This window comes from Pan troglodytes, chromosome 1 (assembly GCF_028858775.2).
Source record: "Pan troglodytes isolate AG18354 chromosome 1, NHGRI_mPanTro3-v2.0_pri, whole genome shotgun sequence".
In the NCBI taxonomy this organism is placed as follows: domain Eukaryota; kingdom Metazoa; phylum Chordata; class Mammalia; order Primates; family Hominidae; genus Pan; species Pan troglodytes.
Genome location: NC_072398.2, coordinates 196,771,763 through 196,788,190, shown reverse-complemented (window position 1 = coordinate 196,788,190; position 16,428 = coordinate 196,771,763). Strand labels below are relative to the sequence as shown.

At 48.8% G+C, this 16,428-nt stretch overlaps 1 protein-coding gene across 3 annotated transcripts in view; it reads left to right on the top strand.

The window, feature by feature from the left end:
• C1H1orf94 (chromosome 1 C1orf94 homolog) overlaps positions 1–16,428 on the top strand; it is a 52,985-nt gene that overhangs the window by 27,956 nt on the left and 8,601 nt on the right. For all 3 annotated transcript variants that reach the window (XM_016958749.4, XM_016958748.3, XM_054680990.1), the window contains 4 exons: positions 3,660–4,348; positions 6,624–6,884; positions 7,937–8,112; positions 13,987–14,064. In XM_016958749.4, the coding sequence (XP_016814238.2) occupies positions 3,910–4,348; positions 6,624–6,884; positions 7,937–8,112; positions 13,987–14,064 (954 nt within the window). In that variant the 5' untranslated portion in view covers positions 3,660–3,909. The remainder of the gene's footprint in view (positions 1–3,659; positions 4,349–6,623; positions 6,885–7,936; positions 8,113–13,986; positions 14,065–16,428) is intronic.

Sequence of the window (16,428 nt, the reverse complement as noted above, 5' to 3'; positions counted from 1 at the left end):
ATCTCCTGAAAGGAAGCCCAGGCTGGGGGTGGGGAGGAATTTGTGGAGGCAGCTGGACCCAGCCAAGTCCCTACATCAGCTTCTTCCCTCTGTGGCAAGGTCCTTAGCCTTTCAGGGTCATTCTTCCCATATGTAAAGTGGGGATGATCCAGGCTACTGCCCAGGCATATGAGGAGTATTAAATATGAACACATATATGGATGACTGGCTTCCTGTGTGGCCCATAGTAGGCTCATGGCAAATGCAAGGGAAATATTAATTGTAGAGGCTGGCAAGAGAAGAATGGATATCCTGCGGCAACCTTTCAAGGGCACGTGGCAGGGCTCACAGCCTGGGCGGGCCCCTATGTTCTTGGCACACCAATGCCAGCTTTCTAAGGGCCTCATTGATTCCTGTGGTATGTAGAGGAGAATGGCCTGGAGGGGTTGGTTCTGGAGGCCATATCCCCTGAAACCCACCGTGAGTTCAGAATGGAGACAAGGAGGTGGTTGCAGCTGGGGGGGACATGAGTGTTTCCTTAAACACCACAAAGGCTGCAGTGTGGGAATGAATGGGGAAGATGCTTTCTTCATTGCTCTGGATGCCTGTGAGGAGAAGTTGTGCAGAGGCACATATGGGTGCATCGTAACTAAGATCTAAACATTGATAATTACATTATAATAATTATGCTGTGAGCATTTCTCGAGGGCCCACTATGCACCCAGCTTGTGCTAAGTGTTTTGTGCAACTTATAGAATGCTCACAGTCTGACCTTGACAGATGAGGAATACAAGGTGTAGAAGGCAGCTCTTGAGAGGTAGAGCAGGGATTCACACTCAGCCCCTGGTAGTTCCTGTCTGCTAGCCTGGCTTCAGGTTGGGGAGGGTAGGAGTGACTTCCCAGGTGCTGAGAAGGGACCATCATGGGGTGATTTTTGGTACAGGAATCTCAGGGCCCTGTGGGGCTTCTAGAAGCTACTTTGAGTATGTGCGTGTAATATTTGTATAAAATAAAGCAGAAAGCAAATACAGACAAATAGAATGACTAGTATGTGATGACCCTATGTAACCATTACCTGGCTTTAGCAATGATTAACATATGGCCAATCTTGTTTCATCTGTTACTCCCTCTCTCTTCTTTTCCCTCCTCCTGCTGGATTAATTTTAAAGGCATTCCCCGGCATAATTTTCTCTGTAAATAGTATGTATCGCTAAGAGATAAGGACTCTTTGTTGTTGTTAGGCATAACCACAATACCATTATCACAATTTTTAAAAATTGACCTAATTGTACTGTGTCGTTCTAATTCAGTGAAGCTATTGATGTATGGCTTGCTTTGCAAAGTATTTGGGGAGGGGAGGCAAAAACTAGTCTGACTCCTGTGACTTGAGACTCACCTGTTCCTTTTGAGGTGGATGAAGAGGAAGAAGAGGAGGGGGATCTAAAACTTGAGACCGCAGATTGGCAGCCCCTTTATTCTGATTGTTCTCAGGGGACTCAGCCGGGAAAGTGAGGCCTATTTATAGGCCTAAGTCTAGACATGGGAAGGAGGCAAAGGAAGGGAATAGGTGACAAGTCAGGGAAAGGGGACAGAAGAGAGAGTGGAGGGAAAGAGAAAATAACAGCAAGTGATCTTGCTGCACACAATGGCCCTTCAGGAGCTGGCCGGGACCAGCCCACACTAGCTAATGCTCACAGCTGACACTGACTGAATGTTTCCTGTGCACAGGGCACTGTGCTGAGCTCATGTGCCAGTGACCTCGCCCAATGCTCCCAACCATCCCATGAGGCAGGTGATGTTAGGTGTCACACCCATTTTACAGGGGAGGACACTGAGGTTCCAGGGTCTGACATGAAAAGAGCAGTGGTGCCTGGATTCAAACCCAGATCTGTTTGTCTGGAGTCTGCTTTTTGCAGGCTTTACTCTCTGCCTCCAAGCCTGGTGATGTTCCATGTGGGGGTAGAGAGGCTCATGTTCAAGAAGTACGGCTGTCTTGGCTGCTGGGCTATTGGTACATTCCCATGTCTTTAGTACATAGCTCTTCCCCAGGGTCCCCAAGCACCCTGGGCTACCAAGTCTTTGCCTCAGGACTCATCAGGACCCAGCAACTAAAAGTTTCCTGTCTGGCACAATAGGAAGCCTCTAAGACTGTAGACTGTGTCCATTCTGATTGACTGTTAAATGCAGTGACTACTCCCCTGGGTCTGTGTATGGTGACATGTGAATTGTGTGCCTGCTTGTTTCTGTTCGTGTGTGTGTGTGTGTGTGTGTGTGTGCGTTTGTACACAATAAGCATTACCAGGAAGGCATGGACCCTGCTGGAAGCATTCCATGGTCACCGTTTTGGAGACCCATCATGCCCTCTGAGAGGCTGGCCAGAGCTGGAACGTGTGCTGGCCTCCAGACTGCAAAGCCTAAGCCACAGCAGCTGAGCTGCCCTATGGGACTCCTTGATTTTTTCCCTTGGGTCTTCTTCATCATCTTCTCCTTCAGCGCTGCCATGATAGAAGGCTGAGCAGTTTCCAGAATGCTTGGTGTGGGCCACCTCATCCACCTCTCATAGAAGCCCCTTGAGTAGGCACAGCAGATGGTTCTAGGCTGGTGGCTCTTGTCCTCCTGGGTGCCTGCTTGCCAAGAATGCTGGTGAGGTGGGCGGGGCCACCAGCCAGGCCAGTAGGATTGCAATCCTCTCTACACCTGGAGAGAAGTGGCAACGAGGAGCCTAGAAGCCAGGAGACCATCAGGTGCTATCAGACAGGTGCAGACCAGCAAGGGTGCAGCAGAGGACCCAGGGTCCAAGGTGCAGGTTGAGGCCATTATTTAGGTTCAGGAAAATCCCGGTGAATCAGTGCAGGGATCTCCCCACTGCTGGTGCTGTACATGAAGTGAGGCCCAGTCCAGAGGCTGTGATCGGGTCAGAGGCCATGCCAGAGTGAACACGAGTATCCAAGAGGCTACTGTATGAGATCCAGGGGCGGGGACCAACCAAGGCTGACAGTGGTGTAAACATGAGAGCTGACCTTTGAATCGCCCTTACTCTATGCCGGACACCATTCAAAGTGCTTTGCACCTCTATGATACTCCTAGTAATGAGAGGAGGAGACAGAATACCAAGATGCTGAACAACCTGCCCAGGGTCACACCGATGGGAGTTGACTGGGTCAGGGTGTAAGCTTAGGCTGTCCACTCCACCATTCTGCAGTGAGGTGATGGGGGCTGCGCTACGCTCCTGGGGGCTTCCCAGGGCTCAGCCCCAGCACCCTAGACTCTGCACTTAGAGCTGTTGGCTTGCTCCTGACCCCTTTGCTGCTGGGCAAAATTCCCCAGTGAACCCCTTCTCTGGTCTTTCATTGCTTCAGGTTCTGAGCATGAAGAACAAGGAGGAATGGACTACAATTAAGGCTCAGTGAGGCTGTGACTTGCCCCAGCTCACTCAGCAAGGTTGTTGGGAGAGGATCCAGGTTTCCCCATTTTTCAAAACCATGTTCTCAGTGCTGCATCCTACCGCTGTGGTATAGGACCCTCTGGGGGTCCAGTGTGTCTGCTGGGTTATCTTGCCTGGAAGTGTGTTTTTGTCATGTTATGCATCCATCTCCCTTTGCTGGGGCCTATGTCCTTCCGCAAAGCCACGCCTTGGTGAGCTGGCACTAACACCGTCTGTCTCTCTGACCCATTTCCAGAGCTCTGGAGCTCAGCAGTGGCAAAGATGAGATCTCCTTGTTGGTGGAACAGGAGTTCCTAAGCCTCACCAAAGAGCACTCGATCCTGGTCGAAGAGAGTTCTGGGGAGCTGGAGGTACCCGGCAGCTCTCCCGAGGGGACCAGAGAGCTGGCTCCCTGCATTCTTGCCCCTCCTCTAGTGGCAGGCAGTAATGAGCGCCCCAGAGCCTCCATCATTGTCGGAGACAAGCTTCTGAAGCAGAAGGTGGCCATGCCCATTATCAGCAGCAGGCAGGACTGCGATTCTGCCACGTCTACTGTCACAGACATTCTGTGTGCCGCCGAGGTCAAGAGCACCAAGGGGACAGAGGACAGGGCCCGCATCCTAGGTGACTCCAACTTGGAAGTCAGCAAGCTTCTGTCCCAGTTCCCACTGAAGTCCACTGAGACATCCAAGGTCCCTGACAACAAGAATGTGCTGGACAAGACAAGGGTCACCAAGGACTTCCTACAGGACAACCTGTTCAGTGGCCCTGGACCCAAGGAGCCCACAGGGCTGAGCCCATTTCTGCTGCTGCCTCCCCCACCTCCTCCTGCACGTCCTGACAAGCTCCCTGAGCTCCCTGCTCAGAAGAGGCAGCTCCCAGTGTTTTCCAAGATCTGTTCCAAGCCCAAGGCTGACCCTGCTGTGGAGAGGCACCACTTGATGGGTGAGTGGGGTTGGAACTGGGGTAGAGTGGGCCTGCAAGGAGGAGGTCCTTCCCAGGAAGCCAATCAGGGCTGCAGCATGTACATAAAGCATCTTCGTGCAAAGCAAGACAAAGCAGCCTCTCTGGTGGGCACAGCCCCGAGGGACGGGCTGTTTCCAGCCCCCACAGGCTTATTTTGCTGGGTGCCCCTGTGCAGGGCACAGCTTTTGTAAGCAAACCCAGAGGCCCTGATCTCAACATACTTTGAGAAGAGAAATAGGCGCCATTCTGTGTCCTGGAGCATTGCAGGAAGGCCAAGGAATCAGAGCTGTGGATAGCAAGCTGAACTCTGGGTCCTGGACAGGCTTCTAGGAGCCAGAGGGCTTTAGGATGGGGAGCTGTAGGAGAGAGATGGTTGAGCTCTTCCCAGAGAGGAGAACTTCCTCCTACCTCTTCTCCAGGAGGGACCCATAGATACTTCCCTGTTGGATGGGGCTGCTGGACTGGAGGCAGTTCTGGTCCCACCCACCCCACCCACCATTGGTGCATGTCTGTGTGTACGAATGTGTGAGCAAAAGTGTGCCAAAAGGAGTTTTGAAGGTTTTAGTGTATTTGTTAGAGAAAATGCAAGAGTGGTGCGTCTAAGCATGCCTGTGTACACATTTGTGCATATGTCTGTCATGTATGTACTTGTGTACATGTAACTAAGTCAAAGGAAGAACAGATAGGAGTGTGTCTATGTCTCTGTGCCCAGACCTGGGATGAGGGAGCTTCGTAGATGTTTAAGGCATCTGTAAATATGAGTGGGAAGCTGCAGGTGTGTGTGTCTCTGGGGAAAGGGCTATTATTAGTGGGTACTGTTATTTCAGCTCACTGGCTAGGGGCTGAATTCGGCAACCGGAGGAACTCCTGGAAAAGACTCTAGGGATGTTTTGCTAAAAATGTTGTTTCCTTCTAAATTGGCTCAGGCTAGAGCAGCTCTTTCCTTTGCTGGAATAGTGCTAGGAAGACAGCCTTAGCCCCGAAGCTCAGCCCCCAAGCCGCTGGGCTAGGGGGCCAAAAGCTGGTGGGATCTGGTCTATTATTATCAACAGGTAACACTGAGGCACAGGTCCTTTCTGGCTGCATCCAGACAGATCCCGGTGCCTGCTATTGGGCAGCACAGTGCACAGCCATCCGGTGGGTGGCCAGGTTTCCCACCACTGCTGTGGAGGATCCTGTGATGGTCCCCAAAGTATGTCTGCATTGGGAGAATAAATGCTCAGTCTCTTTAGTGAGAGACCTGTGTCTGCCACCAATCTTGTCCCTGCTCCACACTCTAGCCATATCCAGTGACTCACAATGTCTCCTTGATGCTTCCAGGCCTTTGCCCACAGTTATCCATGCCTGCCATGCCTTCCTCCCCAATACCCCTGGATGTAAGGCCTCGCTGCAACCCTACTTCCTTCTGGAAGGAACCTTCTCAGACAGAAGCAGTCTCAGCCACCCTGTTCTCCATTTCTTCCCTCTGCCACCTCATGGTGTTCATCTACCTTGTCCTGGGGCTATTTCTGGGCATGTCTGTCTTTTTTTCTTGTTATGAGCTCCTGCAGGGCACAGTCTAGCTCTGAGTCACAACTGTGTCCCCAGCACTCAGGTCAAGGCCTGGCACTGACAAGTGAGCTGAATCACCTGTGAGTAATAAAACGAAAGTAGAATCCAGGATGAGAGACCAAAGTGTGTGGCTCAGACCACATGTTCTGTAAGAATGTGTGACTCCTTCACTAAGCCATGTGCTCACTGAAGGCAGGAACTGTGTCCACAACAACCTTGTTTTCGCAGCCTGGCACTATGGATGGTTGGAGAGAAGGAATAGTGGAAGGAATGAGGAAAAGTAAGGAAGGAGAGGAAAGAAAAGAAAGGTAATTCGAATAAAGGAATGATGGAAGGAAGGATGAAGGGGTGGATGGATGGAAGGAAGGCAGGAAGATAAAGATGGATAGTCAGACAAATGGATGGACAGATGGATGGATGGATAAGTAGACGGATAGAAGGAAGAAAGGCAAAGATGATGGACAGATGGGTGGATGAATGAACAGATGGATGGATTGATGGATGCATGAGATCGGGGGGCAGGGGCCAGGGAGGGTTTCAGGGAGAGATTGGGATTGTATTTGGCTGAAAGAGAATCCCCCAAAGTGGTCCAAGCCTCAGGTGTGTGCTACAGAGGATTCATCATTTAGTCCACAAAAAGGTGCTTCCAGCATCCAGCACTTGGCCTTCCAGAGGCATTGACTCAGTTTCTTTCCTGCTACAGAATGGAGCCCTGGCACCAAGGAGCCAAAAAAGGGTCAAGGGAGCCTCTTTCTCAGCCAGTGGCCCCAGAGCCAGAAGGACGCCTGTGGTGAGGAGGGTTGCTGTGACGCAGTGGGCACCGCATCACTGACCCTGCCGCCCAAGAAACCTACATGTCCAGCCGAGAAGAACTTGCTCTATGAGTTCCTTGGGGCCACCAAGAACCCAAGCGGGCAGCCGAGACTTCGAAACAAAGTGGAAGTGGATGGGCCGGAGCTGAAATGTGAGCTGACCTACCCAGGGAGGGATTGGAGGGGAGGGGGTTGTGGTGACCCTCACAGGCTTCAGGGTGGCTCTGTCACCAAGTGGCTGCCTTATCTACCGCCTTTCTAGAGGTGTCAGTTTTTAAACCCATAAAATGGGGGCAATGACTTTCTCCCCATATCCCTTCTTGGGAATACAGTTGCTAGAGAAGTGTAGTTGGCTTTCAAGGGTCACGTCGGCATTATTAATGGTCACTTCTGAATATAGCCCTGACCCAGCATGTATTATATCCTCTCAAATTGCCCAAGCCAAAACAAAAAATCCTTGCTTTAGATTATTTCTATATTGGGATTATGTTCCCGCTTTCTTTTCCTACAAGGGTTCTAGTCAAACCTCTTTTCCCAAAAGGATGCCAATAAGGGGGAAACTGAGGACCCATTTCTGATTTTATAAGCCCCCACAACATCTTGTAGAAAGGAAGAATCCAGGATTCTTATCTTGAAACAACTCAACCTAACTTCATTTGTTTAGACTAATTTTGAGTCACTGCATGCTGAATTATTTAATGTTTTAAAATATATTTTTTAAAATTCCCATATAGATACAACAACCTGTGAAAGTTTCTTAGTGTTGCCAAATATATGTCCTTAGGGAGGGGCTGCTTTAATCATTTGATAAGGATGAATTCCAATGGCATAGCAATGGTTCACATAAAGTTGGATTTTTCCAAAGCAGTTGAAAGAATTTCATTTTGTAAGTAGGTGAAATATAGGCCTAGCAATCTGGCTTATTGTATTCCCTTGCTAAATTGCCTTCTTTACTAGTGAATGATGGAAAGAAAAGCTCCAAGCCAGACCTTCTGGGATTTTCATCCCTTCCAAACTGGCAAGGTGTGAACTAATGATGTTTACCTATAGTTGGAAATGTACTAGAACTTTGAAGAACCCTCTTGGAGCTTAAAGGACCTGACCTGTGAGACTGTGAATCCCTAGGGAAGTTGCGATGCTGAAGGTGTCCTGGCCTCTCCCTGCCTCCATCACTGACCCGCTTTGCCTCTCCTGTGACTTGCAGTTAACGCACCTGTGACGGTTGCTGACAAGAACAACCCGAAGTACACAGGGAATGTTTTCACTCCACACTTTCCTACAGCCATGACCTCAGCAACCCTGAACCAGCCACTCTGGCTCAACCTGAACTATCCACCTCCACCAGTGTTCACGAATCACTCTACCTTCTTGCAGTATCAGGTCAGTGAGCTGGCCTGGCTCTCCTGTGGACATCCACGGGGATTTTGGCCACAGAGAAGGAGTGGCTGGCAGGGGGTCTCTTTCACAAAGAGTCTTCAGACTCCTCTGAATCCCTTCCCTACATGCAAGAGGCTTCGCTGGGGCTATGGAAGGGCGCTGTCAACTTGTCAGCTTGTTGGTTATTTTTTTTATTGTAGTCACATCAGATCTACCCCTTGGTTCATGTGCATGCGTGAGCACACCTCCACACACACACACATATGTATGTTTAGTCCTAACTTTCCATTGTCCGAATTCCAGTTCACACTGTGCTCTTTATTGCAGAGTCTCTTTGCTAGTTGTGGCTGGTTAAGTGCTTGGGCTCCCAGGAGAAGATGATGTCACAGTCCTTGTTTCCCACCTCTCTCCTGTGACTTCCTTTGAAGTTGGATGACATATATCCCAGATTATTTGGGACAGTCCCAATTTAGGTCTTCTGTTTCAGAATAATACGAATGGCATCCCTTTTCACTCTCAAGTGTCCTGGTTTGGACAACAAATTACAGTCAGCCCTCTGTATCCATGGGTTCCAAATCCACAGATTCAACCAATCTTGGATGGAAACTACTTGAAGAAGAAAACAACAACAACAACAACAAAACACAACAACAAAAAATAATGCGAGTAAAAGATAATACAGTATAATAACTATTTACATAGTACATTATTAGGCATTGTTAGTAATCTAGAGATTAAAGGATACAGGAGCATGTGCATAAGCTACATGCAAATACTATGCCATTTTATATTAGGGACTTGAGCATCCTCATATGCCATTTTATATCAGGCACTTGAACATCTTTATATGTCATTGTATATCAGGGACTAGATCATCCTCATATGCCATTTTATTTTATTTGCGACAGAGTCTCACTCTATCGCCCAGGCTGGAGTGCAGTGGCATGACCTTGGCTCACTGCAACCTCTGCCTCCCAGGTTGAAGCGATTCTCCTACCTCAGCCTCCCAAGTAGCTGGGATTACTGGTATGTGCGCTAATTTTTGTATTTTTAGTAGAGACTGGGTTTCACCATGTTGGCCAGGCTGGTCTTGAACTCCCCGCCTCATGTGATCCACCTGCTTTCCACCTCCCAAAGAGCTGGGAGTACAGGGGTGAGCCACCGCACCCGGCCCTCAAATGCCATTTTATATCAGAGACTTGAGCATCTTTGTATGTCATTTTATATCAGGGACTTGAGCATCCTCAGATTTTGGTATCCACAGGGCAGGGGAGGGAGGGTGGCCCTGGAACCAATCCTCTGAGGATACCGTGGAATGAGTGTATATGGCCACCTTACTTAAACTACACCAAGCAGTCTTAGCTTTGTACCAACCAAGGTGGCTTGGCACACATTCTTGTTCTTGGGATCATAGCTAAAGGAGAAAATCAATGGCCAGACACAAAGGGACAGTGAAGCACCTGTAGCAGGGCTGGAAATTCTACTCACAGGACTTATTTATGCAGGGAAAATGTAGTTTCTTTATTTTGTCGATTTAACTTAATATCCCTTAAGAGCTGCCGCCCACTGGGTAGAAGGAGGGAAAAATTAAATAAATGTCCACTCTGGTTTAAGCCTTAGCCCAATCCAATAACTTAAATAGTCCCTTTAGGTAGAACTCAATTTTTTCAGGAAAGATTCTCCATGCCTAAGATTTCTGTCTTCTGTTCCTCGCACTGGCTTCTCTCCAGAATTGTATGTCATTGTATGGGGAAGGGCAGGAACTCAAATTTGTGCACCCAGGACCTTGGCAATTTGCTGCCCCAGCCTGGCCCAGCACAGCCTGCAGTGAGAAAGCAAAGAAGGAAATACTTCCAACTCGGCTTGTCCTGTTGCTATGTCCCTTCCCCCCTCTCCACTCCTAGGAACCCTATGTCATTCTTTCCCTTTCAACACAGCACAAACCTTATGTCCTATTGGGAAAGGGGATTGGCTCTTCTGCATATAAAGACTCTTCAAGCTGGTCCACCAGGCTTAGTTTCTGAATCTTAAAGGAACTTAGCAAAGTCCCTCTCTGTTTTGTTTTCAAGCTTTTTGTTTTTGTATGTGTTTGCTAAAGAGAACAAGTACCCGTCCCCTCCCCAGGGAGGGAAAGCTCACACCCCACTGTGGAGGTGAGAGGTTGTGATGAAAGGTGACCTAAGAAGGAAGCTGAAGTGGACCAGTTTCATATTAGTAGTCTATTGTCGTTGACCTGTTCATATCAGTAGTCTGTTGTCCTTACACAGGTCTTGAAATGTCCTGTTCATTGATTTGCTGACTCCTTTACCAATATGATTCTACCCTTTCATTTTTGTGTGCCTATTCACTATTCATTTACTCACCTACTCACGATTTACTCATTTCTATGTATTTATTTACTCATTAATTTAAGTAATTTTGAAAACCGTTTCTCCCTACAAGCCTACTAGAGGCTGAGCATTGTTCTAGTGGAGGGATTCAAAGATGACTAAAGTCAGGTGTGGTGGCATGTGCCTGGAGTCCCAGCCTACACCAGAGGCTGAGATAGGAGAATTGCTTGAGCTCAGGAGTTCAAGACTAGCCTGAACAATATAGTGAAACCCTGTCTCTAAAAAAAAAAAATGACGACTAAGAAAAGCTTGGAGTCTAATGCAAGTTCAGGAATAAACCAGAGATCAGCTCTATGCATCTCCACCTCTAAAGGGGAAACAACTGCATAATTCATTTAGTACAAGTCGATTCACTCTAAAATGCCCTCACAGAGCTCACCATGTAAAACTAATTTGCAATGGTTTGCTTTATTAAGTGGGGATAGCATCTCTTTGCTATGTTAATTTCTTCTGACTTTTTGGAGTGGGTGAGATTTGGACATATTTTCTGAGCATGACGGTCCTCTGTCTTTAGCATCATAGGGCTGACTATGAGGTTCCTGGTCTTCTGAGCAGAAGCAGCAGAAGGACCCTGGCTGGTAAGGCCTGCTGGGTTCTTTGAGACAGTTTAAGCACTGAATGGGCCCAGCTGAAGTTGGCTGTGGAAGGCATTGGTCCTCCCAGGTAATAAGGAAGGACAGCATAATTTACCTTCTCCCAGCTTCTGTGATCTCACAATGCTGTCCAGCTTCAACACAGCTGATCAAGGGGCCTGAGATAATAGCAGGCAGGTTTTGAAATCAGTAGACTTGACTTTAAAGGTTCTGCTGCTTCCAAGTTAGGCCTTAGGCTGGTTAGCTGCTCAGAGCCATGGTTCCTCATTTGTGAAATGGGTTCATAATAATTGCAGCAGCAGCAGCAGTAGCTACTGATATGGTTGTAAGGATTAATTGAGTCCATGGAAGGGTAAAGACTCTGTAAAATTTAAGCTGTGACACAGATGTTGGTTTTTATTATTATTCAGCCTCAATCTTCCAAGGAAATGGGGTCAGAGAGCTCCACAGACGTTAAGGGGACAGAGAGGAGAAATGGGGAACAGTCTAGCCTGGTCTTTTCCCTGCTTAGCATTGGGAATAAAGATAAGGTCCCAAATCCAATTTACTCAGAGCTCTGTGGTGGGAGGACTCAGAGATGTGGAAGACAAAGTCCCCAACACCGAGGAGCTTCAGAGGCTCCTGGGCTACTTGGCATAAAGGAACTCTGCTCCCAATTAAGGAGGGAGGGTGCGTGGGAAGGGGCCATGGCTTAAGCAAACAACAGTGAATGTTTATTTACCCTTGCCTGTGATGTTACAAACTTGCAATTCTAACAACTAGAAATGTTGTTGAAGTCATGCAGTGTTTTCTAACTCATGAGTGTGGCACCATCTCCTGAGAATCCGCCCTGGGACTGAGCAGCGGTGGGCAGCTGTTTGCCATCCACAGAGCCTAGGGCAGCCTGGCACAAGCAGGTGTGGGATGGTGGAGGCTGGGGAAGTTGGCTGTAGAAAGCAAGGGGCACCTTCCTCCCTGGTGCTCCCAGGAGGACCAGGGCCACCAGCTTAAGCCCTCTGCTGTCCCTACTGTATGGGCTCCTGTGAGGGGTGGATGGCATGGCCCATGCTGGGCATTCTGGAGACTGCTCAGTGCTGTACCTGAGGGAGAAGATGATGAAAAAGAGGCAGAGGGAAGATGAAAGAGTCCCATAGGGAAGCTCAGCTGCTGCAACTTAAGCTCTGCAGTCTGGAGGCATAGCTCTGGTCACCCTCTAAGAGGGCACGATGAGTCTCAAAAATGGTGACATGGAATGCTCCTAGCAGAGATCTTTGTGTATGACGCCGTGCACACACACAATTGCACACAAACGATATACATGCATGTTTGATGCACACACATATAAACAGAAATAGGCAGGCACACGACTGTCTGTAGAAAGCAGAGATGAGTGTTAACAGGGATCAGAGGAGGGGGCGAAACAGAGGAGGGACACTTAGCAACCTGCCTAGTGGCCTTGGAGCTCATGGAGGGCTGAGAACAGGTAAGGCAACCCCATCAGTCTGACTTCTCTGTCCAGGTTCAGGCAGAGGCTGGGGTTGCAGGGACCGGGCAGTGGTCATAACAGGAGAGAGAGGCTACCCTGGGCTGTAGGGCTTGGAGTAAAGGGGAGCAGGTGAGTGGTTTCAGGTGAAGGAGTGGACAAAAGTGGGAGGGGCCTGAGCACAGGAATGTCAGGAGTGTCCCCTGCATGGGAGCAGAGAGCAAGGAGGGGCTCTGAGAAGAGGTACACTCTTGGGGACCTGGAAGATGGAGCAGGAGGAGAGCAGGGAGACCTACTTGCAGACTCCATATCAGAAAGTCCACAGGCCATGAGGGAACCCTCAAGGGTGTAGGGTCAGCCATCATCAACACTTTGGTCATTGGCACAAGCTGAGCCGAGAATGGAGGCAGCCTCTCGGGCAGCAGATCTTCTGAGAAGATGTCCTGGGCTGAGGGGTACTTTGGGTTTTGAGCCTCATCTTAAGGGAAAACTCGGGATTGACAGGTGGAGGCAGAGTCTCAGACTAGAACCGACCACTGCCACAGCAGCAGTTCTGCGGGGTGTGTGTGTGTGTGTGTGTCTTACATCTGTGTGTGGACACATGAGCACCCCAAAACAGAATTGTGAGTAAAATGTCAATTTCCCATCTGGCTGAACTGCCAGAAAGCTGTTTAAGGGAGGAGGCAGTGATGGATGACAAACACACAGAACATTGAGTCCTTACTATGTGCTGGGCACTGTTCTGAGCTCTTTAGATGTATTAACACTTTCACCCTCACAGTGCCCCTCTCTGTAAGCTACAGACACAGGTATATGGATGGGCACATAGATACACAGCAACACTAACACACCTGGGTTCACAGTTGTATATTTGTACACAGAAATACACAGCTGCATAGACACAAATGTAAACACACATGCAGGTGTATTTAACATGGATGCAAACCAACACACACACGTAGAGACGTGCATAGACACCTTGTGTCTTCAGGGGGCAGGTATGGGATTAGGGGAAGGCATTTAGAAAAGTTGTGTGGACAGCAACAAAGATAATGTGGCTACCTTCATAGGCTTTGCAGGCCTGAGCACATGCAATTTTTTAGAGAAGGAAAAAGAGGCTCAGAGATGTGATTTGCCCAAGGTCACACAGCCACTAAAACACAGATCTGGGACTCAGGAGGCAGTCAGGCTCCTGAAGCTCCTGTCTCCCACACTCATCAGAAAGGCTGTGAAGGCTGCCTAAGAGGGGCTTCCTGTGTGGTGTGAGTCCTGCTTCTCCTGGCCTGGTTCCAGCTGGCCTCAGACAGCCCATGGGTCTGGTCAGCAATGTGATGGGACAAACTCAGCCCTGTCTGGGGACTGAGCTGAGTAGCTGCTGCCTTCTGGCAGGAAACCCCTTGCCTGGCCATACTGAGCCTCTGTTTCTCCCCAGGGCCTGTACCCACAGCAGGCAGCGAGGATGCCCTATCAGCAGGCTTTGCACCCCCAGCTGGGATGTTACTCCCAACAGGTGAGTAGATGATCTCTCCTCCTCTGTCCTGGGTCCATGAAGGCCTTTGGGTCAGAGGGTGCATCTGCTCCCTCCTCCTTTTCCAGCTGGTGACCAGACACCTGGCCCACCATTGGCTCTGGAGTACAGACTCACATACCGGCATGCGTGTGGAAAACACAAACCTGGGCACTTAATGTTGTCACTTAAGTGACAACACTGGGCACTTAATGGAGCCCTTCCTGTGTGCTGGGCCTGTCCGTAAGGACTGTGTCTGCACTAACTAATTTAGCCTTCAAAATTACCCTGTGAGGTAGTTATAGATGAGGAAACCCAAGCACAGAGAGATTAAGTAAGTAACTTGCCCAAAGTAATAAAGTTACTTGGGAACATACAAATTAGGTGTTGCTGTGGCAATACATAACCGCCACATCTCGGGGACTTTCAACAATGAATATTAATTTCTTGCTCGGGTCTATGGGCTGGCTGAGCTGGGCTGTGGATCAGGTTTAGGTGGGTTCCACGTGCCTCTCCTGGGCCTCTGCTGAAGATTCAGTACCTCTTGCTCTTTCCACGGTGGATGGCAAGAGCCCAACAGGGCAAGCAGAAACACGTGATGCCTCTGAAATCCTCAACTCAGACCTGTCCGTGGGAACTTCCACCCACCTTCCGCTGGCCAACGCAAACGACATGGCTTTGCTCAGCATCAGTGAGACTGAGGAGTCATATTCTTCCCATGCAGGGCTGCCAGTTAAAATCCAGGACACCCAGTTAAATTTGAATTTCAGATAAACAAGGAAAAAATGTGTAGTGTAAGTATGTCCCAAATAGTGCACAGGATATACTTATGCTAAAAATATGTATTAGTTATCTGAAATTTGAATGTAACTGGGTGTCCTGTATTTTTATTTGCTAAATCTGGCAACACTACTTTCATGGGTAGGTCAGGATAAATACCTGTGGGACAATAATTAAGGTTTGACCTTTGGCAGGCTGGCACTCCAATGACCACGCTTTACTACATCTTGTACCTAGATGCACAATAATACTGCCTGAAAATAAAGCAGCAGAAAGAGAAATGCAAACACACACACACACACACACACACACACACACACACACGCAGATAGAAACACAGGTATAGTTGTACACATGCCACCAAGCTGCAGGAGCCCAGGGACACAAATAGATACAGAAGCACATTGAGGGGTATTGAGTCTTGGGGCAGGGATGGGGGTGTGAGGAAAGGAGCTTAGAATGGAGGAGCAGAGGGCACCAACACCCAGCCTGCCATAGCCCCAGGCTGGCCTTGCTCCTCCACACAAATGTGGACACCCCCACACTCCAACTCATACAACCTCTGCCTCTCCTGTCTCCCCAGGGAGCCCCACCCTCCGTGCAAACCGCACCTCTGACCTGAAATGTGTTAGAATGTTCGGGAGGGTAGGGAAGAGCCTGCAGGGGTAGGGAGCCTTGTTACCCGGGCCAGCACTGATTTCTCAGCAGCAGGAACCCTTGCATCCTGAGATGAATCTGGGATGAGAGATGATCTGGGTCAGGGAATCTCAGCCCCATTGCCTCCACCCCTTGAACAGGAATATCGTCCACCTGGCTCCAGAGAGGATATTTTTAGATAATTATGTGTATGTGTATGCATGCATGCATGTGTATGTATTTGAAAAAAGTAATATAAAAACATGGTAAAAAATTTTAAAACTTGGAGGCAATCACTGTTTAATGGTTTTTTACATATTTTCCCGGCAATATCTATTTATATAAACATTTTTAAATAAATGCGGCATTCTGGGCACACTGTTCCATTGCTTTTGTCAGTGAGGATTATATTTGCAGATGGCTCCAGAGCAGGCTACAAAGCTCTACTTTATAGTTTCATCAGATACATGGAATCAGGGGCACATTTTTTATAACACTGTGTGAACTCTAGGACCTGCCTCCTCCACTTCAATCCCCTCCCAGGTCCAGGCACTTCCTCCCCCATGAGGACAGGGGTACTTTCTGCCATGCTGACCCATAGGGTCATGACTCCCATCTGACCTGCGAGGTGCTCTTGGCATGTTCTGACCTTTATTTAGCTCATCACCTTGGGATTTGGTGCCTGCACCCAGCATCACCAGGCCCCACATCTCCACTGGAGAACGTTGGGGAGAACCGGGAGGGAGGACTCAGGTTTCCAAAGAGGACACAGCATAGAGAGGCTAGTGAGAAACAAGGTATAGGCTCCGGGCTTACCCTGCTGGGGTTCTGACCACAACTCAGACGCTGGAAACACTGAGAAAGTTGCTTCACTTCTCTGAACCTCAGATTTCCTGCTTCCAAACTGGAAATAATAATGGCCCTACCTCACAGGGCTTTCTGGAGTTTTAA